The sequence below is a fragment of the Apodemus sylvaticus genome, chromosome 7, assembly GCF_947179515.1.
Source record: "Apodemus sylvaticus chromosome 7, mApoSyl1.1, whole genome shotgun sequence".
Taxonomy (NCBI): Eukaryota; Metazoa; Chordata; class Mammalia; order Rodentia; family Muridae; genus Apodemus; species Apodemus sylvaticus.
The window spans coordinates 72,140,481-72,165,429 of NC_067478.1; the positions used below are offsets into that span (position 1 = coordinate 72,140,481).

At 43.3% G+C, this 24,949-nt stretch overlaps 1 protein-coding gene across 3 annotated transcripts in view; it reads right to left on the bottom strand.

Annotated features, from left to right (window-relative positions):
• The window catches only part of Snupn (snurportin 1), a 32,684-nt gene extending 8,642 nt beyond the window's left edge, over positions 1-24,042 (bottom strand). For 2 of the 3 annotated variants that reach the window (XM_052188273.1, XM_052188271.1), the window contains exons 1-5: positions 23,979-24,042; positions 16,834-16,996; positions 11,974-12,121; positions 2,928-3,032; positions 2,609-2,705 (exon numbers count right to left, since the gene is read on the bottom strand). In XM_052188273.1, the coding sequence (XP_052044233.1) occupies positions 2,609-2,705; positions 2,928-3,032; positions 11,974-12,121; positions 16,834-16,991 (508 nt within the window). In that variant the 5' untranslated portion in view covers positions 16,992-16,996; positions 23,979-24,042. Of the gene's footprint in view, positions 1-2,608; positions 2,706-2,927; positions 3,033-11,973; positions 12,122-12,414; positions 12,570-16,833; positions 16,997-23,978 lie in introns of those variants that run through there. The other variant, XM_052188272.1, reaches the window with a different exon arrangement.
• Positions 24,043-24,949: the final 907 nt, after the last annotated feature.

Sequence of the window (24,949 nt, forward strand, 5' to 3'; positions counted from 1 at the left end):
CCAAGTGGATCATTAAAACAACTAGCCGAAAATCTGCTGTGCTCATGCACACAGCACAGCTCTGGTACTGCTCTGATGGTGGCGCCTCAGGAGACTTCTCCCTGTCCCTAAAGCACAAGGCCTTTCCTTATGGATTTCCAGCACTGACCAGGGGGCAAGACTGGAATGTGGATGTGGCATCCTCCTTGGAGAGTGACAGTGGTAAACAAGAACACTAACAGGAGCTGGCCCTGAGACTATTAAAATCAATGACAGCTCATATTTTATAGAAAACCACCTGGAATTTTACAAATGCAAACTCGGCCTGATTCTACAAAACAAAGGGGAAGTGGGGGGGGGGGGGCGGGGAGCTACCTCACCTGCATCTGAGGCCAGAAGCAACAGACAACTTGACCAGGGAGCAACCATGGAAGCTAAAGAGGCCCCACCGAGCCAGCACACCAGAGTCAAGGTTTGTGACAATCCACACCCTGGGGTACAAAGCAGCAGAAGGGCACAGAGCTTCCTGTTCTAGACAGACGCCCTTGAGGTCACCAGGGCCAGCATGCCCTGCCTACAACCAAAGGACTGAGGCCCTAGATCAGTGCAGTGTAACTGCTCATCAACTAAGCCCTTCCAGACCACTGTCTTCAAGGTGCCAAGCAGAGGCCACAGACAAAGGGTAGACCTACTGATTAGGGAATCTGCCAAACGTGTCAGAGGTCTACCCCGGCTTTCCTGACTTCCTTCAGTTCATGGCCCCACACTGAGGCATCAGAAACACCCCACTCTCCCTGCCACCAACTGAAATGCCTGCTTTGTTTTCTGCTTTTTCCCATGGAGAATAGTTGGGAGGGTTTTGAACTTTGTTCTATACTCAAACCTACTGAACAGACTCGCTGTTAAAAACAACAGGAAAACATTGAGTCAGCAATGTAGTTCCACTGTTAAAGTACTTGTCTGGGGTTGGAGAGATGGCTCAGCAGTTAAGAGCACTGACTGCTCTTCTGAAGGTCCTGAGTTCAAATCCCAACAACCACATGGTGGCCCACAACCATCCGTAATGAGACCTGACACCCTCTTCTGGTGTGTCTGAAGAGCGCTACAGTGTGTTCACATATAACAATAAGGTACTTGTCTGGTAAGCACAAAGCCATGGGTTCAATACTGAGTCCAGAAAGCAAGGGATAGTGGCAGGCACCTGTGATCTCTTTGGAGCTGGAGAGAAAAGGATCAGAAGTTTAAGACTATCCTTAGCTACACAGCAACTTGAAGGCCAGTCTGTGCCACAAGAGACTGTCTCAAACAAGACCATGGTGCTGGAGCAAAGGCTCAGAAGTTCTGAGCAGTGGACATTCCTTCAGAGAACTCTGGCACAATTCCCAGCATCCACATGGCAACACATAGTACTTTATAACTTTAGTGCCAGGGTCGGCAAAGTATTCTGGCCTCCAGGAGCACTGCATGCAAATGGTACGGATATACATGCAGACAAAAAATATCTATACACACAAAATAATAAAATATATTTAAAAAATTTTTAAAACTCCACACAAATAGCCAAACAAAAATACCCAACCAAGCAAAACACCATCTTGAACTAGCTTTTAAAGAAATGCAAATAAACCAAGGATAATGGCACATGCCTATAATCCTATTACTTGGGAAGTAGATCAAGGAAGATAAAGACTTTGAGTCTTGACTACATGACAAGCTTGAAGATAGCCTGGGCGATTCAAGACACTCTTCTGGCATGATAAAAACTTAGTAAATAACTAGGTATAATGATTTTAATCTCAGTTTACAATCCTAGCACGGGGAAGGCTAAGGCAGGAAGATCAGGAGGCTTGGGCCAGCTTGGGTTACATGTGTGCTGAATAGTTTTATGTCAAATAAGCTAAAGTCATCAGAAAAGAGGGCGCTTCAATTAAGAAAATGCTTCCATAAGATCTGGCTGTAGGCAAGCCTGTAGAGCATTTTCTTAACTAGTGACTGATGGGGGAGGGCCCCTTCCATTCTGGGTGATGTCACCCTTGGGCTGATGATCCTAGGTTCTAAAAAAAGCAAGCTGAGCAAGCCAGTAAGCAGCACCCCTCCACAGCTTCTGCATCAGCTCCTCCCTCCAGGTTCTTGCCCTGTTTGAGTTCCTGTCCTCTCTTCCTTAAATAATGAACTACAATGCAAAGGGTAAGGCAACTAAGTCCTTTCCTCTAGGACTTGCTCTTAGACATAGTGTTTCATCAGAGCCATAGTAACCCTAACTATGACACATAGTTCACATTATCTCAAGAAAAAGAAATCTGGAAATATGGATGTAGTTTAGTGGTAAAGTAATTTAAAGTTTTACTATTATATATGTTGCGTGTGCATGGGCATATGTTATGGCATATATGTCCTGTGTGGAGGCCACAGGGCAACTCTTAGGAGTTAACTCCTGAACTTTCACTGGAGGTCTTAGGGATCAAACTCAGGTCATGAGGACTTCTCAAAAAGCAAAGGACTTTCACTTACTGAATAGGCTGACTAGCTCCTGGAGCTTCAGAGACCCTTTGTGATTGAGCCTCAGCACTAAAGAGATAGTCAGGAGGAAACCCAAAAAGCATAGTAAATAGATATCATATGTAGGTACCTTTGGCTGTTGTTGAGTTTCTCCTGTTGCCTCCTGGCAGAAGGGAAGAAAACCTATTGACACAGTAGCCACTCTTAGTGTAGGCACTGGTTGAGCCCTGTAGGGAGAAAGCTACCACTCTCATTAGGCATTCACAGGTATCCTTTTTCATTCTATAGGGTTGTCATTAGCCCAAAGATGGCTGGCAACACTTTCCTAGCAGGAAAGTACTGGAAGGCCAACTCCAGGCCCAGCTGCTAGGGCAGATGAAAAGGAGGTAGACAATCCGTTCATCACACACTAAGCTTGCAGACATAAGAGGCAGGAAACAGCTACTCACCCTGGAGGCCACAATAAGAGCTCTTTTCCCAACAGGACATACAACCACAATCCATTCTTGCCCCAAATCTGAAGGGACGTCAATTAACCACTCAGAAAGCATCAACTGGGAAGACAAAAGTGGTGTTAAAACATCAGCAGGAATGTGCCATTCAAACCTTACAAGAAAAAACATTCATATACTATATACATAATTCAAGTACAGATAAAAGTTGAGGACAGAGGTACTTCCACCCCAAGTGCGTTTAAGAAGCAAGCTGGTCTACAGTATAACTGACAGATGGAAGACATTCCCTTGTGGCTTGGCATCTGTCCTTATTATCACCATCTGCATCCTACTTACTCCCTTACCCCAAGGCCTCAAGTGAGGGCCTTTACCCTTCCTTATTTGCCTGTTGACTACCAGTGTAACTATTACATTCTGGTTTTACACCTCAGAAATGAATACTCACCTTGAGTCATGCTCAGACTTGACTATAATTTCCCAACTGACATGCTATGCATTGTAATAAAAGATACCAGGAGGTAGGCATGGTGGTATCAGTATATAATCTCAGCTACTTGGGAAGTTCAGAAGGGAGGATGGCAAATTCACAACTTGCCTGAGCAACTTAATGAGATGTTATCTCAAATCATTAAGGCTCGCCTTAAACTCTCTATGTAGGTGAAAATGACTCTGAACTTATGATCCTCTTGGCTCTGCCTCCAGAATGTTAGGAATGCTGGCCTGAACTGTCAGTGGTGGCTCACACCTTTGATCCTCGTGCAGGCATAGATATAGTCACATTTTTTAAAAAAATTATTTATTTATTATATGTAAGTACACTGTAATTGTCTTGAGATACTCCAGGATATCAGATCTCATTATGGATGGTTGTGAGCCACCATGTGGTTGCTGGGATTTGAACTCAGGACCTTCGGAAGAGCAGTCAGTGCTCTAAACTGCTGAGCAATCTCTCCAGCCCCTAGTCACATTTATAAAAAGAATTCCTGCATGATTGCCAATGTTTGCTGTGAGGGCGATTCATCTATTGAACACTTAAAGGTTCTTTTACATTTACTTATTTCATTTTACATGTGAGTGTTTTGTCTTCAGGTATGCATACCACTGGTGCCCTTAGAGGAGATCAAAAAAGGGACATTGGGTTCTCTGGTACTGAAGTTATAGATGGTTCTGAGCCACAACACAGATGCTCCAATTCTCTGAAAGAAGTGCTCTTCACCACTGAGACATTTCTTTAGCACTAAGACAGAGTTAAACAAAATTTCCCTCCGTTTGGTTCATCCAGGTGTGGTAGCCCACACTATGCCAGCACTTAAGAGGCAGAGGCAGAAGGACCTCTGGGAATTCCAGGCCAACCTGGTCTACATAGTGAGTTTCAGAACAGCAGAGTAATATAATACTGAGATGCTGTCTCAACTACCCCTCCTCTGCAAACTCTCCCTAGATCTGGTGTGACAGTGCTTATCTTTATATCTTTAATGCCAGCAGAAGCACAGGCAAGTACATTGCTGCCAACCATTCAGGCCAACCAGGGCTACACAGTGAGATCCAGCTTTAAAAAAAAAATTCCAGACTCAGTGAAGCAGTATAGGGCAAAACCAGAACAGGGAAGTGGGAAGGGTTGGGTGGGAAAACAGGGGGAGGAAAGGGGGCTGATGGGACTTTCAGGGAGTGGGGGTCTAGAAAAGGGGAAATCATTTGAAATGTAAATAAAAAAATATATCGAATAAAAAAAAAATCCAGGGTGTGTTAGCAAGGTAGATGTCTGAGTATGAAGCCAGTCTCTGGTCTACACAGTGAATTCCAGACCAACAGGAACAGTGAGTAAGGCCCTGGTCCACCCGCCTACCATCCCCTCCCCTGAAAAAAAAAAGAGAGAAATTCCTTTGATATAAAGTATGCTCACATATAAAGAGTAGAGCAGAGACTTAAGGAAAGGCCATCCAGAGACTGCCCCACCTGGGGATCCATCCCACATGCAGACACCAAACCCAGACACTATTGTGGATGCCAAGGAGTGCTTGCTGATGGGTGCTGTCTCCTGAGGGGCTCTGCCAGATCCTGAACAATACAGATACAGATGCGCAGCCAACCATTGAACTGAGCACAGGGACCCCAATGGAGGAGTTAGGGGAAGGACTGAAGGAGCTGAAGGGGCCTTATCTGGAATCAGTGGGAAGGGAGGCCCTAGGTCCTGAGAAGGCTTGATGCCCCAATGTAGAGGAATGCTAGGGTGGTGAGGCAGGAGAGGGTAGGTGGGTAGGGGAGCACCCTCATAGAAGCAAGATAAAGGGGTGGGTGTGGGAGCACTCTCTTAGAAGCAGAATAGGGGAGATAGGATAGGGAGTTTGCAGAGGGGAAACCAGAAAAGAGAATAACATTTGAAATGTAAATAGAAAAAAAAAGATATGTTCACATAAGAATGGTAACAATTCATTAGGCTTATATATGCTTATGCATATACCCTAAATATGACCTTACTCTTCTGAATATATTCTGGGACTCTCGAAAACAACAAGATTGTTCAGTTTTATTTACAGTTACAATAGCCTATCTCCCTGGACCCCTGTGATCTATAGTTCTGATTACAAAGTGTAATCCTACTCCATGAGCCTCAGGAATTACCCTGTGATCTCATTTAAATCTCCTAGCAATTTTTAAACTCTGTTTTGTATATATGGGTATTTGCTTACATGTATGTCTGTGCATGTAGTGCATGCCTGGTGCTCAAGGAGCCGGAAGAGAGCATCAGTTCCCTCAGACTGAGTTACAAACTGTTGTGAATGATCATGTGGGTGCTAGGAATTAGATTTAGGTCCCCTGGAAAAGCAGCTAATGCTCTTAACTGTTGAGCTCCTCCTAGCAACTTCTTCAAAACAATAACATCAAAACTCATCAAAATCCTATGTATGGCTATCATAAAGGAAATGAAGGGTAACTCCATCAGTTCCTCTCTTTCTGTTAACTCCCACAAGTAAGTGTATGTTAAAAATTCCTTTTATGAGGGCTGCAGAGATGGCTCAACAATTAAGAGTACTTGTTGTTCTTGAAGAGGACCCAAGTTCAGTTTCCACACCCACACAGTAGCTTGTAACCATCCACAACTGCCTTTTTAGGGAATCTGACACCCTCTTTTGACCTCCACAGGTACCAGACATGCATGTGGTATGCATATATACATACGTGTAAGCAAAATACTTGTGCACACAAAATAAGTAATAAAATATTTTAAAAATTAGAAAACTTGGGGATGGAGAGATGGGTCAGTCGTTAAGAGCACAAGCTGCTCTTCCAGAGGACCCAGGTTCAGCTCCCAGTACCCATGTTGCAGCTCACAGCTGTCTGTAACTCCAGTTCCAGGGGATCTGACACCCTCACACCAATGCACATAAAATAAAAATTAAATAAATTATTTGTGTCAAGTTGGGAAACTTCATTAAAAGAAACAAATAAACAAATATTCTAATTAGCAAGATAACTCAGTGGGTAAAGACAACTGCCACCAGTTTGATAACCTGAATCAGTATCTGGGAATCACACGGTGGGAGATAAGAACCAAACCAGCTCCCATAGGCTTTCCTTTGACCCTCACACGCGCGCGTGCGCGCGTGCGCGCACACGCACGCGCGCACACGCACACACACACACACACACACACACAGACGCACGCCATGGCAGATGCATCCTCACACATTCCTTTCTAGGGCTGTGATAAGACACCAGGACCAAACAGAGAGAGAAGGCTTTATTTCACTTATAATTCCATTGAGTAGTCAGGGCAGGAAGCTGGAGGCAGACACGGATGCAGAGGCAATGCGGGAATGTTGCTTCCTGACTTGTTTTTCACAGCTTGCCTAGCCTGCTTCCTTATAGCACCCTGGACCACCTGCCCAGGAGTTGCATTGCCCATATCAGTCATCAATCAAAAAGATGCCCTACAGTCTTGCCTACAAGCCAATCCTATGGAGGCATTTTCTCAACTAAGAGCCCTTCCCAGCCGGGCGGTGGTGGCGCACACCTGTAATCCCAGCACTTTGGGAGGCAGAGGCAGGTGGATTTCTGAGTTCGAGGCCAGCCTGGTCTACAGAGTGAGTTCCAGGACACCCAGAGCTACACAGAGAAACCCTGTCTCGAAAAAAACCAAAAAAAGCCAAAAAAAAAAAAAGAGCCCTTCCCCTCAGATGAGCTAGCTTCTGTCAAACTGATATGAAAACTAGTCAACATACACATGGACACATTCAAATAAATAAATAAAATGGTAAAAAAATGAAATAAAACATTGCTTCATACTGGCTTATCCTGAAATTTCTTTCTAAGACAAGTCAACAATCTGGCTTTACTAAAGTGGAGTTCTGAAAAAGACTCCTCAGGCTGCTAGGGCCACAGGAAGCTACATCTCTAGCTTGCTGAGTTGCCACTGACAAGGTCCAAATCCCCCCAAATCAAGTGGGGATGGGATATATCCCAGTGGGGAATGTTTGACTGTTAAAAGTCCACAGAGTTGGGTTCAATTCCCAACATTGCTAAAGACTAAAAGGGAAGGAGAAGGAAGGCAGGAGAAGGGTAAAAATCAGGGCTAAAGTGCTCGCTGTGCAAAACGGGGGAAAAAGCCTCAGCAAGTTGTCTCACCACCACTTGTGCACACTAATGCACACACTACTACTACTACTACTACTACTACTACTACTACTACTAGAACTATTCTTGGAATAAAGAAAATAAATGGTAAAAGATAAAACAGACATGTTCCTAAAGAGTATATATAAATGTTTAGTATATTAAAATGCAAGCATATTAAAAGCCACCTTACACACACACACACACACAGAAAACCATGGTAGCATCATTCATAATTGTCAAAAAGTAGAAGCAATACAAAAGGCCATTAAACACATAGAATGATAAATACTATAACATGAACCATGAAAATCTTAGGCTAACTGAAAGAAGACAATCACAAAAGGCCACAAGCATCCAGAATAGGCTGATCTACAATTGTAGACAGATTTGTAAAAGGAAAATGAAGAATAGTGGAGAATGACTGCTAATGACTGTTGGGATAACATTTTTGTATACTGTGTGAGGAGTTTCTGTCCTTCCCCCATCTGCCTAATTCTCTGACTGGCTTTAATAAAGAGCTGATGGCCAATAGCTGGGCATAAAAAGAGTAGGCAGGACTTCCAGGCAGAGAGAGGGACTGTGGGAACAATCAGGCTCAGAGAGACTCACTACAGAGTTGTGGAAGATGTCAGACATATAAAACTAAGGAGAGGAAATCAGCCATGTAGCAGAACATAGATTAGTATAAACGGGATAACTGTTATGAACTAGTTGGGAACAAATGACTATAGAGTATTTGTAAGCATGTGTGTGTTGGTGATAAAATTGTTCTAGAATTAGCTACCACTTGGAAGTAAAAATTTAAAGGATCTGGAATTCAAAATCATCCTTGGCTATATAGCAACTAAAAGGCCAGCCTGGGCTACTGTCTCAAATAAAAAGTGAGTCACCAGAACAAGACAACAGAACTGATAGCTGGTGCCAGAGAGATGGCTCAGTGGTTAAGAGTGCTTATTGCTCTACCCAAGGAAGAGAATCCAGCTCCCAACACCCATGTCTCAACAGGTCACAACAACCCATATAGTTTTAGCTTCAGGTGATCAGATATCCTCTTTTGGCATCTGTGGTAACCCCTGATATGTATATGCACATGCATGCATGCATGCATGCACACACATGAACACACAGAGACACACAAATTCAAATAAATATAAATAAAATGAATCTTAAAAAAGACATTACTGCTAAAGATAATATAATATTCGTTGTAAGATAATAAAGAATCAACTTGGAACTAAGATAGAAGCTTTTTCCCTTCTGGCTAGTTTTCATAGTACCAGAAGCTGCTATACAGACTATTGGGAGAAAAAAGATAGCAATGGTCTTACTCAGCTATGGAGGACAAATTTATGGCCCTGCCTAGTACATGCCTCCATGCATAGAGTCATCTAAAGTAAACTAAATCACACAGGGTGGAATTCCTCACCAGCTTCTGAAAACTTATAATGCCCCAAAATTCCGGTTGTTCTGGGGATTTCTCTACAGGCACTCTCCCCTTCAATGCCTACATCATACTGCCCACGGTTGCTAATCTCTTACTCTTTTACTTTAAGCTATCTTGTTTAACAACTCTCCTTTCTAGGTTTGTTTGCTTGAAGTACTGTTTAGTTTGGTTTAGTTTTGTTTTGTTTGAGGCAATATTTCACTATGTAACCCTGGCTGGTGTACAACTTGATGTGAAACTAGACTGGCCTTGAATTCCCAGAGATCTGCCTCCCTCTGCTTCCCATCCTGGGATAAAACGAATGCACTATATACCTGTCTCCTTCCCCAGTTTTAAAGGGAAGCCTCTTTTCCCCTTAAGGCCCTGTCCTGTGCCTCCGATATGATGAACTGCCCTTTTGATGCTTTCGGACTTCAAGGTCCAATCATGGCCCCTGACTCTCTTCAGAAAAAGTGACAGTACTAAAAATAAATGACAGTTGAATACTCAGTCCTAAGTAGGACATTTATACCTCCCCATCTAAAGCCTAGGGAACATCTTGGAAGAGGAAATGGAAAGTATGGAGAAGAGCTACAAAATGCCTTCTTCTCCATCTTATGGGTATGATCCAACCATTGCAATCATGAACTAACTCAGAGCAACTACAGTTTCTTACACTGGGCCTACAAAAAGACTGGCCTTGTCAACAAGGCCTACACCTCCCTGTTGAAGTAGAGGCTACAGATAGATTCTGGGAGGGAGGAATCAATGTTTTCAGATACACATCCACAAATGAGCATTAGGCTCCAATGCATAGGTTCAAATCCAGACAACATAGATGACCCTGGTTAAATACAGCAGGCCACAAAACAAAAGACATAGTTCTGGGAAAGGGAATTGAAGGGAGAAGAGGAGTTGTAGGGTGAGAGGGATAGAAGACAGGGTGAAGGCTGAGTAAGCATTATATACATACATAAGATTACAAACAAATTAATGTGGCCAATAAAAATACTGCAAACAGAAAGATAATGTCCTAGAATTGAATAATGGTGGTAGTTGCACAGTCTCCCCACCACCCCCTCAATTGCAGGTCAGGCTGATCTGGAATTTATTATGTAGCTATGGCTGGCCTTGGACCCTTGGCAATCCATGGTCAAGGCCTTGGCCTCTCAACTAAATGTTGGAATTTACAGGCAGGAGCAATCATATCTGGCTCAGGAATTTTCTTCTTAATTTTTTTAATGTGCATTAGTGTTCGGCCTGTGTGTCTGTGTGAGGGTGTCAGATCTTAGAGTAAAGGACAGTTGTGAGCTCCCATGTAGGTGCTAGGAATTGAACTCAGGACCTCTGGAAAAGCAATCAGTGCTCTCAACCGCTGAGCCATCTCTCTAGCTCCAAAATTTATTTTCTTATAGCAAAAGGTATATTCTATGCCTATTCTAAGAGCTATTTACCACCTGTGTCTATATCACAGTGAAGTCTGGTAGCAAGTCCTTCAATGGTCCTAAACTGAACTGAAGCACAAGAATCCTGAGTTCAAGGCCAACCTGAGCTGTATAGCCAAACCTTGTTACAAGTAAACAAAAACAAAGCGTAGTTTGTCATAGAAGGTATTATCTGTACTATATTAGGAAGAGAAAAACAGGTAAACAATTTATTTCTAACTTCCGAAGGTGACAAGATTCTAAAAGTAGTACATTACAGCAGGAAAGTCCCTGCTTTAACTAGACTCAGACCTTTCCTTCTTCTGGACACGAGGACCGCCTGGGAGAGTCTCTTCCTGTTTCCCTACAGCACCAATAGAGCATTTAACTGGGTGTGGCATTGGGATAGGCTGTTTCACGGATCAACATTACCTTAGTCAAAAGGTTGTTCTGTGCAGGATCTCTTTATTTAAGGAAATTAAGTAATTAAGATGTACTTCCTGCCTGCTATCACCTCAGTATACAGTGACAAGACTGGTCTCCTAATACTCTAGGTCGGAAAGACTACCAACCAAGGAAGGGACGAGGGCACTGGGGTAGTGGCTAGGCCCCACCCAAGCCAACTATGCAATAACAAAAAAAAAAAAAAAGCAAAATAAGATAAAATAAAATAAGATAAAGCCTGGCATGATATTAGATACATTTTAATCCCAGCACTTGGGGAGGCAGAGGCAGGCTGATCTCTGAGTTCAAAACTAACATGGTTGACATGTGAGTTCTAATTCCAGGACAGCCAAGACTCTGTCTTAAAAAACTAAAAAATAGGGCTGGAGAGGTGGCTCAATGGTTAAGAGCATTGACTACTCTTCCTGAGGTCTTGAGTTCAAATCCCGTAAACCACATGGTGGCTCACAACCATCTGTACCAAGGCCTGGTTCCCTCTTCTGGTGTCTGAAGACAGATGGTGAGTGCCTGTAAGTGGGACTGCTGTAAGTTCAAGACCAGCCAGGGTCACACAGAAAGACCCTATCTCAAAAAAATGACAAAAGACAAGGAGTCTGGGATTCTAGTTCAACAGTGACAGAACATTTGCCTAGGACATGAGAAGCCCTTTGTAGTCCCTGCCCAAAAGAATAAAGGGTGATGATGAGAGTGTGGGATCTGTTGCTAGAATAGGAGGAGCTGAGGAGCTCTCTGTAACAAGCTGACAGCCTTGGTTAACAGCATGGGCTCAGTGGGCTAGTAACTCCAAACTACAATCCACAGACTTCAGCAGTGGGTTTTGTTTTGTTTTAGACGGGGTCTCTCTGCATAGCCCTGGCTGTACTAGAGCTCACTATGTAGATTAGGCTGGCCTCAAACTCATAGCAATCCACTTGCCACTGCTTCCCAAGTGCTGAGATTAAAAGCATGATACACTGCTAGGTCCCGCCTCATCAGTGCTTCCAAGTCACCACCATTCTCCCGCCCACTGTCCCAGAGCGTCCTCATCCACTCGGTTTGCTGCCCCCTTCTAGCAGCATGTGTTTGGTGGTTTGACTGCATGTGGGGAAGGTGTGTGCTCTGGACCACTTACTTGATTAGCATAGCGTTTTGGTAACTTCTTGCCAGGGTCTATGTCCATTTCCTCTTCGTCTTTCTTATTTTCCTCTTCCCCGCTCTCCATACCTGTCCAGTCATCTTCAGCCAGTCTTCTGGCATGGTTCACGTAATCCAACCGCTTGCTGGATGAGTAAAAGAGAGGATCAGGTCTATACATATCATAAAAAGATATCCCACAATGTGACAGATTTCACTCGACTCAAGGATGACAAATTTAGATACTGGTGTGGGTAAGGAAAAACAGAATTTCTTTTGCAATGTTAAACTAGTAACTGTCTCCTCATCATTCCTAATCATGAAACTCTCTCTGAACACACTCAGCCTTCGCCAGTTTCTTAAGAATGTTCAAAGTAAAATATTTATTCTTAAAGGAATTTCTAAGATTCGCTAGCTGGATCTACTGAACCCACATTACCCCACTGCACTCCAGATGAGAAGTAACATCTCCTGCCTGGCACACCCATCAAAGGTCCAGAGACAGGAAGGAGGAACACTAAATGCAGGGAGAAGTCCAAAAGAAGAACTTCTTCTGGGACTTTCCTCATTAGACAGCATGCTGACAAAACAAGTAAACAAAACCCTCAAAACTCAGCCCTTTTTGTTTGACCTTCAAAAGAGGCCTCTAGGCATCAGACTTGGCGTCTATCCCAGTACAGTAGCACTCACCCTTGATCCCAGTGCTGGGAAGGCAGAGGTAGGTAGATGTCTGAGAGTTCAAGGCCAACCTGGTCTACATAGTGGGTTCTAGGAGAGTTACATAGTCAGAACCTATCTTTAAGAAAAAAGAAAGAAAAATGGTGCCACCTTTTACTCATCTCCTTTTCTTTTATCGTTTTCCTTCCACTTCACCCCACAGTGAAATTTAAACTTAGGCCTTCACTAAGGCCTTTGAGGCTGGCACTCTATCAAGAAGCTATATATCCCCATTCTCTCTTGGCTTTTATTTAGTTATTTATTAGATCTGGCTTCACAGCTGGGCAGTGGTGGAGCACGCCTGTAATCCCAGCACTTAGAAGGCAGAGGCAGGTGGATTTCTGAGTTTGAGGTCAGCCTGGTCTACAGAGTGAGGTCCGGGAGAGCCAGGGCGATACAGAGAAACCCTGTCTCAGAAAAACAAAACAAAAAAGATCTGGTTTCACTTACTTTCCCAGAGCCACCTATAACCCAGCAGACCCTGAATTCCTCTGCCCTCCAGCCACAGCCTTTTGTTTTTTCTTTTTCTTTCTTTTTTTTTTTTCCTGGAACTTACTCTGTAGACCAGGCTGGCCTCGAACTCAGAAATGCACCTGCCTCTGCCTCCCAGAGTGCTGGGATTACAGGCATGTGCCACCACTGCCTGGCCTTGTTTTGTTTTGTTTTGTTTTGTTTTGTTTTCTTTTCTTTTCTTTTTGAGACAAGGTCTCACTATGTATTCCTGGCTGTCCCAGAACTTGTAATGTAGACCAGGTTGGCTTGGAACTCACAGAGGTCCTCCTACTTCTGACTGCTGAATGCTGGGATTATAGGTTTGTATCACAATATCCAAGCTTTTGTTTTGCTCAGACAGTCTCAAGTAGCTTAGGACAGCCTCAAATTCCCTATTAGCCCAGGATAACACTTTCTCTCTCTCTCTCTCTCTCTCTCTCTCTCTCTCTTTCTCTCTCTCTCTCTCTGTGTGTGTGTGTGTGTGTGTGTGTGTGTGTGTGTGTGTGTGTGCAGTTGCCTATGGAGGCCAGAAGAGGGACAGATTCTCTAGATCAGCAGTTCTCCGACCTGTGGTCATGACCCCTTTGAGAAGCTGAATGACCCTTTCACAGGAGTCACCTAAGACCATCAGAAAACACAGATATTTATATGATGATCCATAACAATAGCAAAATTACAGTTACAAAGTAGCAACAAAAATAATTTTATGTATTAAAGAGTCCTAAGGTTGCAAACCACTGTTCTAGATGTGGGACTTACAGGTGATTGTGAGCCATCTGACATTGGTGCTAGGAACTGGACTTGGGTCCTCTGTAAGAACAGCAAGCACTCTAAACAACTAAGCCATCTCTCCAGCCCTGACACTTAACTTCTAATCCCCTACCTCTACCTTTCCCTTCATGCTGGGTTGTAGATGTACATCAACATGCTCAGTTCTATATATTAAAAACAGCATCTTCAGGCTGGAGAGATGGCGCAGTGGTTAAGAGCACTGGGAGCTATTTCAGAGGCCCTGAGTTTAATTCCCAGCAACTACCTGGGAACACAACCATTTATCCTGGGATCTGAAGGCCTCTTTTGGCAGGCAGGTATACACGCAGATAGAGCATTCAGATACATAAAATAAACTTTAAAATCTAAAAACAAAAAAACCCAAAAAAATAGCAGACACTAAAAGAAGACATGGCTTCTTTTTTTCGTATGTGTCTGTGTGTGTGTCTGTGTGTGTATGTGTCTGTGTGTGCGAGCACAGACACAGCAAAGCGTGTGTGTGGAAGTCAGAGGACAACCTGAAGAAGCTGGTTCTCTCCTTCCTTCATATGGGTACCAGAGACTGAAATCAGGTACTCAGGTCTGCAGGAAGCACCTTTACCCACCGAGCAATGGTGGTAGCTCAGGTTGTGTTTTTTCTTTTTTTTGTTTGTTTTTTGAATTAGGACACATCTCAATATGTCCTGGCTTGGAGCTCTCTGTGTAGACCAATTTGACCCTGAACTCACAGAGATCTGCCTGCCTTTGTCTCTTGAGTACTAGTATTAAAGGTATGGACTACCAAGCTCGGCTCTAGGCTTTTGACTTTTGTTTTTTAAAGGTTTATTTATTTCATTTATGAGTATACTGTGGCTGTCTTCAGACACACCAGAAGGCATCAGATACCATTAAAGATGGTTGAGTCACCATGTGGTTGCTGGGAATTGAACTCAGGACCTCTGGAAGAGCAGTCAGTGCTCTTAACCACTGAGCCATCTCTCCAGCCCCCGCCTTTTCTTTTCTTGAATGCACATGTTCACATTTCCACAAACTTGCCTGTTAGTAAGGACATATGAAAGAACACAATGACCTTTAATTAAAGAATGAGAAAAAACCCTGGAATATTTGTATGTATACAGAAGGACTGTAGTTTCTTCCGGTTTGTTATCATATAGGAAGAAAACTAGCCAGGTGCCAGCCACAGGGGACTTGCCAGCTACATTATGAACCATCCGTTTAATGGAGTATCTGGCACCATTAAAAGAAATGTGTCTAAGGACATAGTTCACTCAGCACAGGGCTTGCTTAAAATACATGAGGCACTGTGTTTGATCTCCAACACTGCAAAAAATAGACATCATAGAGCATACTTGCAATCCTAGCATGCAAGGTAGATAGTAATCTTAAAGCTAGCCTAAGTTTATGTAAGAACCCAGCTGTCTTTGTGCATGTACACACACTTGTGTGTAGATGATTGTGTATGTATGCAGGTGAGTGTGTGTGTGTGTGTAAGCTGAAGGCTGATGTCAGGAGTCTCTCTCCTTCCTTCCTTCCTTCCTTCCTTCCTTCCTTCCTTTATTTATTTATTTATTTATTTATTTATTTATTTACTTATTTGGTCTTTTTTCAAGACAGGGTTTCTCTGTGAAGCTCTGGCTGTCCTGGAACTTACTCTGTAGATCAGGCTGGCCTTGAACTCAGAAATCCACCTGCTTCTGCCTCCCAAGTGCTCGGATTAAAGGCATGTGCCACCACTGCATGGCAGCCTGAATTATTTAATTGATAAAATAAGGTTGTATATAAATAGACACTTCTATCTATACAAGATAGCTTTGCAAGGGTATATGAGGAACTAGTAATTCAAGGGAGGATCTAGACCAGGAAGGAAGGACCATACACTTTTCCTTGTATTTTGAGTCATATGAATGTGTCACCTATTTGAAAATAATAAATTACAATTGAAAACAGGGAAGAAGCTGAGCAGTGGCTTTAATCACAGCACTTGGGAGGCAGAGGCAGGTGAGTCTCTGAGTTTGAGGCCAGCCTGGTCTATAGAGTGAGTTCTAGGACAGCCAGGGCTACACAGAGAAACCCTGTCAAGAAAAAGCAAAAAGAAAAGGAAAGGGCAGAGGAGGCAACAGAAGAAAGGAGTGAATTGGGATGAAATGGAATTATAATCAGCAAACAACTCGGAACTCATAAGGAACTATCTGTTAGACTCATCTACTGACACAGCACCTCACAAAGTCCAGACTCCACTCTGCAAGTGGTACAGCTGTGGCCAGTTTCTTCTATTTCCCAATGCCTTTATTTCTGACTCCAAAGAGGCTAAAGATACATTGAGAACAAACAACAGGCCTTCAGAGAGGGCAATCTGAAACATGCCCCTCTTGATTTATTCCTATTTGTTCATTTTGGCATTTAGAGTTGCGTGTATGGGAACCATTTCTGCTGATTCTCTATGGAATTAACCTGAATTCCCAAGGGTACTCCAGAGACACTTGACCTGAAGGTGGATAGGAAGAGCATGCCAAGACCATCGTCACAGTGACTGAGAAGCCACACATAAGCAGCCTAGGGAATGGGGGGGAGGGCAAGTCTAGGCATGGCTTTCATAAGTCCCTAAACTGCAAAGCTGAGAACTGTTGCCAAGAAAAACAGAAAATTTTAACTATATAACTGAGTTGTGCTTCAAATTTTCAGCTTTTCTCTTCTTATTTTCCTAAAATGTAGGGACAAAAGATTAATTAATTACCTGTGACCAGAATTTACCCACCCGACCTTGTGGACAGGAAATGACTTTCTTTTGTGAAGGGGGTTCGAAGGAAACAAGTCTAGTTGCCTGAGAATGATTCCCAGCTCCCAGAATAAAGCAAGCCAAGGAGTCGAGCACCCTTACGATCTCTGCAGTTCCAGCAGCTGGCGCCGCCGCTCGCTCTGCTCCAAGGAGCTGTACTTGGACTTGTATTGGGACAGGCGAGGGTGTGGAGCAGCTGTGCTGTTCAGTTCCTGAGACACAGAAAAGCTACTAGCTAGGGCTTGACTCAGTTCTTCCATCTTCCCTATAAAGTAAACATAAAGAGAATGGCTTATTAATTAACTTTGTCCCATGATGATAAGCAGTTATAATTAAAAAACAAAAAACAAAAAAATAAAACAGAAAAACAACTCACTTAACCAAAAATTAGTTGTTTTGTGGAGGGAAGGAGTTATGCATTCGCAATAATAATGTTATTTTCTACCAGTACTTCAATAAAGGTAACTGAGAGTAAAGTCACTCCTTGATTGACTTTTTTCTATTTTCTATTCAATGAGACACTCCTGACATTCAGTGACGTGACTGAACAACTTAATTTTCCTCCTAAATACTTCTAAAGAAAGAAAAAAAAAAAAGAAATGACCTAGGAGCCAGGTATGGTACCTCCCCCCATCTAATCCCAATGCTTGGAAGACAGAAGCAGGTGGATCTGTTTAAGTAATTTATAAATTTAATGTTATTCCCATGAAAATTCACTGCAAATTCCAATAAAACTATTTACAGAACTAGAAAACATTTCAAAACTCTATATAAACACAAAAAGACCACATGTAGTGAAAGCAGGCCCAATCCAAGAAAACGCTGTTGAAGTATCACATCTGAACTCACGTGATCCTACAGAGCAACAGCAGCAGACAGGATGGTTCTGGCACAAAAACAAACATGTAGCAGAGTGAAATGGAGGACCCAGAAATAAACCTACAGACACACCTACCTAATGTTTGACAAAGGCATCAAAAACATACACAGGACTGGGGAGGGGAGGAGAACCACACCGACAAAAACTTGGTATCTCCATACAGAAAGGTGAATGCATTCACATCAGTTACCTGCCCCCACCCCTGAAAAAAAATGGATCAAAGACCTTAATTTTAAAACTTGAAATATTGAAACTGCTAGAGGAAAAGATAGGGAATATACTTCAGATTCTATTTATAGGCAACAACTTTCTGAGTCAACAAATGGGACAACATGAAATTAAAAATCATATGAAACTCTCAGCAGAGTGAAAAGACAACCTACAGAACAGAATAGGAGCCAGGCGGTGGTGGCGCACGGTTGTAATCCCAGCTCTTGGGAGGCAGAGGCAGGCAGATTTCTGAGTTCGAGGCCAGCCTGGTCTACAGAGTGAGTTCCAGGATAGCCAGGGCTACACAGAGAAACCCTGTCTTGAACAAAACCAAATCCAAAACACCAAAATAAATAAATAAATAAATAAATAAATAAATAAATAAATATAAATGAATAAACCCACCCCCCAAAAACACTTTGGGGCTGGAAAAATGGCTCAGCGGTTAAGTGTACTGACTGCTCTTCCAAAGGTCCTGAGTTCAAATCCCAGCACCTACATGATGGCTCACAATCATACATAATGAGATCTTACACCTTCTTCTGGTGCATCTGATAACAATAAATAAATCTTCAAAACAAAACAAAACAAAACACTCTGATGGGACTGGAGAGATGGCTCAGTGGTTAAAAGCCCTGACTGCTCTTCCAGAGGTTCCTAGTTCAATTACCAGCAACCACATGGTGGCTCACAACCATCTGTAATGGGATCCGATACCCTCTTCTGGTGTGTCTGAAAATAGTTAGTGTACTCATGTACATTAAATAAATAAATATATGTAAAAACAAATGAACATTCAAACCCTTTGATATCTCATCTCACCACAGTCAGAATGACCATCATAAACAAAACAAATAACAAACACTGGAGAGGAAGTGAGGAAATGTGGATTTATACTTACTGCTGGTGGCAGTATAGGCCTGTTCAGCTATTATGGAAATTAGTATAGATTATTTCTAAAAAATTTTTAAAACGGAGCTATAAATGACACAGCAATACCATTTGTGCTGGCTAATTTTATGTCAACTATGACAAAAACCAGAGTCATCTTGCAACAAGGAACATCAATTAAAAAAATGTCCCATGAGCTAGAGAGTCAGCCCAGCTTTTAAGAGCACTTACTGCTCTTGTAGGAGACCTGGATTTAACTGACAGCTCACCACAGCCTGTGACTCCCAGTTCCATGGTTCAATGGCCTCTGCTGACTTCCAAGGTCTGCTGCACTCACTTGCTGAACAAACATACACTTAGGCAAATATATACGCATAAAAATATTTAAAATAGAAATAAAGAATAAATAAATAAACAAACAAATAAATAATTTAAAAAAGAAAGAAAGAAAATGCCAAGGCCAGGCATGGTAACACACATGCCCTTAATTCCAGCACTTGGGAGGCAGAGGGAAATCCAGTCTCCATAGAGTTCCAGGACAGCCAGGGCTACATTTCAACAAAAAGAAAGAAAGAAAAGGAGGCTGGAGAGATGGCTCAGCGGTTAAGAGCACCGACTGCTCTTCCAGAGGTCCTGAGTTCAATTTCCAGCAACCACATGGTGGCTCACAATCATCTGCAATGGGATCTGATGCTCTCTTCTGGTGTGTCTGAGGACAGTGACAGTGTACTCACATACATGAAATAAATAAGACTAATTTAAAAAAAAAAAAAAAAGAAAGAAAAGGAAAATGTCCCCACCAGACTGGCCTGTAAGCAAGCTTATGGTACATTTCCCCCCAATTAATTAATTAATTAACTGATTTATTCACTTTACATTCTGATTACAACCTCCCCCTCCCCATCCTCCCAGTGCTCGCTTCCTTCTTATGAAGTCCCTATCCCCTCTGGGTTCTTCAATCCTTCTCCCCAACTCTTCCACAAGACTTCCCGAGCTCTCTCTAATGTTTGGTTGTGGTACTTTTCTTGATTGGTGAATGATGTGGGGAGACCCAGTTCACTATGGGCAGTGCCCCTGGGCAGGTGATCCTTCGTGCTATAAGAAAGCAGGCTGAGTAAGCCATGAAAAGCCAGCCAGGAAGGAAAATTCCTCAACAGCCTCTGCATCTGTTTCTGTGTCCATGTTACTGCCCACACTCCCTCAGTGACAGACTGCTACCTGCAACTGTAAACCCCTTTCTCTTTAAGATGCTTTTGGTGATGGTGTTTTATCATAGACATAAAAAGCTAACTAAGGCACTGCCTCTGGATATATACCCAAAGGACTCCATGTCCTCCCAGCCTCCTTTCTGCTTTCCTGTTATGTATGTTTTTTTGGTTTTTTTGTTTTTTGTTTTTTGTTCTCTCCCCCTTTAAAAAGACTTATTTTTATTTTCTACTTTCTGTGTATGAGTGTTTTGCTGTATGTATATACGTGCAGCATGTATATGCCTGGTGCCCTCAGAGGCCAGAAGAGGGCATCAGGTCCTTGGAGCTGGAGTATCAGAAATGTGCAGATCCACATTTATTGCTGCATTATTCACAACACCAAGGAAATGGAACCAGCTTAAGACAGTCAACAGAGGAGGGAATAACAATATGGCATACACCAACCAGGTTGGCACACCTTTAATCCCAGAACTTGGGAGATACAGACAGACAGACAGACAGATCTCTGTGAATTCCAGTCCATGCAGGGCTAACTAACATAAGACCCTGGATCTATAAAGCCTAATTTTAAGTGAGGTAATGAAAACATAGCAAGATAAAAATTGAATGTTTTCTCTACCGTGTGGATCCTAACTTTTAATGTTTGTATGTAAGTAAATAAGTGGGTATAGGAATGGATACAGGTAACTGAACTAGATATGAGATCACAAGACCAAGACGTATTGAGAAGGGTGTTTGGGATGGGGGCTACAGAGATGGCTCAGCAGGCAAGAGCACTAGATGCATGTGGAACACAGAGGTGCACACCTTTAATGCCAGCACTTGGGAGGCAGAGGTAGGTGGAGCTCTGTGAGTTCAAGGACAGCCCAGTCTAATAGTGACTTCTAAGAAAAGCAGACCTTGTCTCAAAACAAACAACAACAAAACCCCCTAAAACAAGCAAGCAAACAAACAAACAAAAAAAAAAAAACTGGTAGGACCTGAGTTGAGTTCCCAGTACCCACATTGAAACTCAAAAAACCACCTGAAACTCCAGTACCAAAGACCTGATGCCCTCTTCTGGCCTCTGAGGGCACCAGGCATGTACATGTTGCACATATATACATACAGGTAAAACACTCATACATAGGGAACAGGAAATAAAAATAACAGGGGGAGGGCTAGAGAGATGGCTCAGAGGTTAAGAGCACTGACTGCTCTTTCAGAAGTCCTAAGTTCAATTCCCAGCAACCACATGGTAGCTCACAACCATCTGTAATGGGCTCCAATGCCCTCTCCTGGTGTGTCCGACAGCTACAGTGTACTCATGTACATAAGATAAATCTTTATCTTATGGGGGAGAGGACAAAAACAAAAGAACATACATAACAGAAAAGCAGAAAGAAGGCTGGGAGAAAGGCACAACAATAAAAAGATTTTGTCTGAGTATGCCACAATGACATCTAAGTCTCTACTTGCTATTAACAAGTAAACACATGGGCTGAAGAGATGGCCCAGCTGTGAAGGGCAACAAGTGCTCTTCCGAAGGTCCTGAATTCAAATCCCAGCAACCACATGGTGGCTTACAACCTTCCATAATGAGATCTGATTCCCTCTTCTGGAGTGTCTGCAGACAGCTACAGTGTACTTACATATAATAAATATTTTTTAAAAAAAACAAACAAACACATAAATTATATTAAAAAAAAAAAGGTGGTGGTAGCCAGGTCCAGAAGCACATCCACATAACCAGAGCACCCAGAAGGATCACTGCAGACTGAAGGCCGGGCTGGTTTATGTGGTGAGCTCCCAGTCAGTCAGGGGTACAGTAGAGACCCTGTTCTAAAACAGGGGATTTACGCCTATAATCCATAACTTCAGCTACTCCACAGGGTGAGGATGACAAGTTAAAGGGCTGGCTGGGGTACAGAGTAAGCTCACAACCAGCTGCTAACCCGGTAAGACCTTATTTATCTCAAGAAGAAAAAGAAAACAGGTTTGAACCAGGCTCATCAATACCTAAAATCCCAGCACTGGGGGTGTGGAGGTGTGGGGTGTGGGGTGTGGAGGTGTGGGATGGGGGTGGGGAAGGATCATGGAGGATGGTAAGAAAGGAGGATCAGCAATTCAAGGCCACTCTCAGATACATAGGGAAATTCTAGATATGTGTAGGTCTGTTGAGACCCTGCCTCAAAAAAACCAAAAGGCTGGAGAAATGACTCCAGGCTAGGAGAACTTGCCACTCCTACAGAGGAAATAGGTTCAATTCTCAGCACCAGTACAGTGGCTCACAACAAATCTGATTCCCTCTCCTGGCCTTTGTGAGCACCAGACAAGTACATGGTACACATACATATTTAGGTACACAATAAACTAAATCTTTGGGCTGGTGAGATGGCTCAGTGGTTAACAGCACTGACTTTTCTTCCAAAGGTCCTGAGTTCAAATCCCAGCAACCACATGGTGGCTCACATCATCCATAATGAGATCTGATGCCCTTTTCTGGTGTGTCTGAAGACAGCTACAGTGTACTTACATATAATAATAAATAAACCTTAAAAATAAAATAATAAGCTAAATTTTTTAAAAGGGGTAACTGGAATTATAACTCAATAGAGGAGTGTTTTCATTGCATACGTGATGTCCCTAGATCCAATTTCCAGTTCTGTAATACAGTCCATCAATGTAGCTAAGCAGCTGGCTTTGTAACTCAGTGACAGTGCTTGGTTTTGATTGATTTGAGCATGGAGTGAGCACCATCTTGACCATTCAAATAAACAGTTCTGCAGTAGGAAGGATATTTACATTGTTATCAACTGTTTCCATCTTGCAAGACTGGGCAGGACAGGATAGGCCTTAGAGGGTGGAAGGGTACTTGAGAGATGGTTCAGCCATCAGGTTAAGATACTGGTTGCTCTTCCAGAGGACCTGGGTTCCACAAGGTGATTCATGTAAACCAGTTCCAAGGAACTGGAGCCCTCTTCTGACTTTCTTCCTAGCACTGCACCCATGTTGTATGCAGACATGCAGGCGAATCACACGAGCACATATATGCATGCATAAACAAATAGAAAAATAAAAAACGGTGCTATACCTCAGTTGGTAAAGTACTTACCAAGTACGCACCATATTTGCACCAATCCTTGGGTCTGAAACCCAGGATTAAAAGAAGAAAGCTACATTCCTACATCTTTAAGACATTAAAAATTTGTTTTGTTGCTGGGCGGTGGTGGCGCACACCTTTAATCCCAGCACTTGGGAGGCAGAGGCAGGCGGATTTCTGAGTTAGAGGCCAGCCGGGTCTACAAAGTGACAGTCAGTGCTACACAGAGAAACCCTGTCTCGAAAAAGCAAAAAAAAAAAAAAAAAAGGTTTTGTTTCGTTATGTATTTTCTGGACAGGTTTTCTGTGTAACATCCCTCCCTGGCTGTCCTGGAACTCTCTTGGTAGACTAGGCTGGCCTCGAACTTATAAAGATCTGCCTGCCTTCTGAGCGCTGAGATTAAAGGCGTGCACAGACTAAAAATACTTTCTAAGAAAATTTGTTAAAAGTGACATACTATCAGTGTGAATTTAAGGTGTGTATCAGTGTTTGTAAAATAACCGGGAGTATTCGGTAGATAATTACTGAGCTTCCCCCTCGAGGTATCCTGAACAGTATGTCACTGAAACGGTCCCTAACGGTACCTACGTGGCATACACTTCCAACGGCAGCAAGACAGGAGGCTAAGGAAAGAAGCGAATAACTCCTAAGTGTCCGGCCCACCCAAGCCTCTTCTCCAGATGCTCCCACCACGCGTCCGTGAACTCTGCAGTCCTCCCCGCCTGTCTCTCTCTCTAGCAATGGAGTCGTCTGTCTCTCGGTTACAGAATTCTCCCTGCCACACATTAATGTTCCTCAGGAGTTTGGGCCAGACTGCTTGGAATACGACAACAGAAATATGGCCTAATCCGAGATCCCCAAGACTGGCCGCCTCTCCAGGTAACGGCTGCCAAGCCAGAGTCCTGCGTCCATCGGAAGAAGCTTGAGCTTGCGGCTGAGAGAGAACTAACTCTAAAGTAGACAGGGCCAGACTTACCGCACCAAGGTACCACTCGCGCACGCCGCCAGCGCCTACGCGGACTGACCAATTAGGTGCCCTAGCGGAGCTAGGCACGCCCCCTCAGACTTGCACGCGAAGCTTCCGGCTCCGCCTACCGTGGTGCATCGCGGGAGTTGAGTCGCCGCAGGCCATTACTTCCGCCCTGAGCCAGGGAGGGGCTTCCAGATTTGGTTTAGGGTTTATGCCAGATTCTTGCGAGATTGTCAGTGTTACGGAGGCTTCAATACTGATCGCAAACTTGCCTTTTTTGTTGGGTCCTTTCACCGACAAAACTGACTTAATGGCCGCCACCTCCCCGGGTCTGCCCAAGCTCTAAAGTTGTACCGACAGCCCTTTTGTCTTGCTTGTGCGATTTTCTAAATTACTTTCAAGTTTCGAACTAATAAACGCTCTTTCCCTATTCTCCCCTCTAATTCGACGCGGAAAGGGACCTGGCTCGATTCCTGACCGGTAGTGTTCAGCACTGGAGTGCTGCACTTAGTCTGGTGTGAAAGTAGCTAAATGAGGGGACCAAGCCGCCGAGATTTAGGAGACCCTAATCAAACCCATAAACCGTGTCTGCAGCAGGGTAAGATTGCTAGGATGTAAAATAAAAACAGGACTTGTTACTTAATGTTGTAATGCGAGCCAGTTACGTTGCTTCTAACACCTCAATGAACCGGGGTGTGGCTGGCTCAGCGAAGTGTTTTTTTGCACCGCTAGCACTAAACTTGCAGTGGCACTTCCGTGTAGTTCCAATATCAGCGGGTGAAAAGCAGGACCGGCTGGTAGTGCTAGCGCATGCCTTTAATCCCAACATTCAAGAGGCAGAGATAAGCAGAACTCTAAATTAAAGGACAGCCTGGTCTACAGAGTTCCTGGAAAAGCCAGGAGCCCTGTGGGTGGCGGTGGGGGAGTAGTTTGGCCAGAGTGGTGGTAGTGATGGCTGTGGCACAAGTCTTTAATTG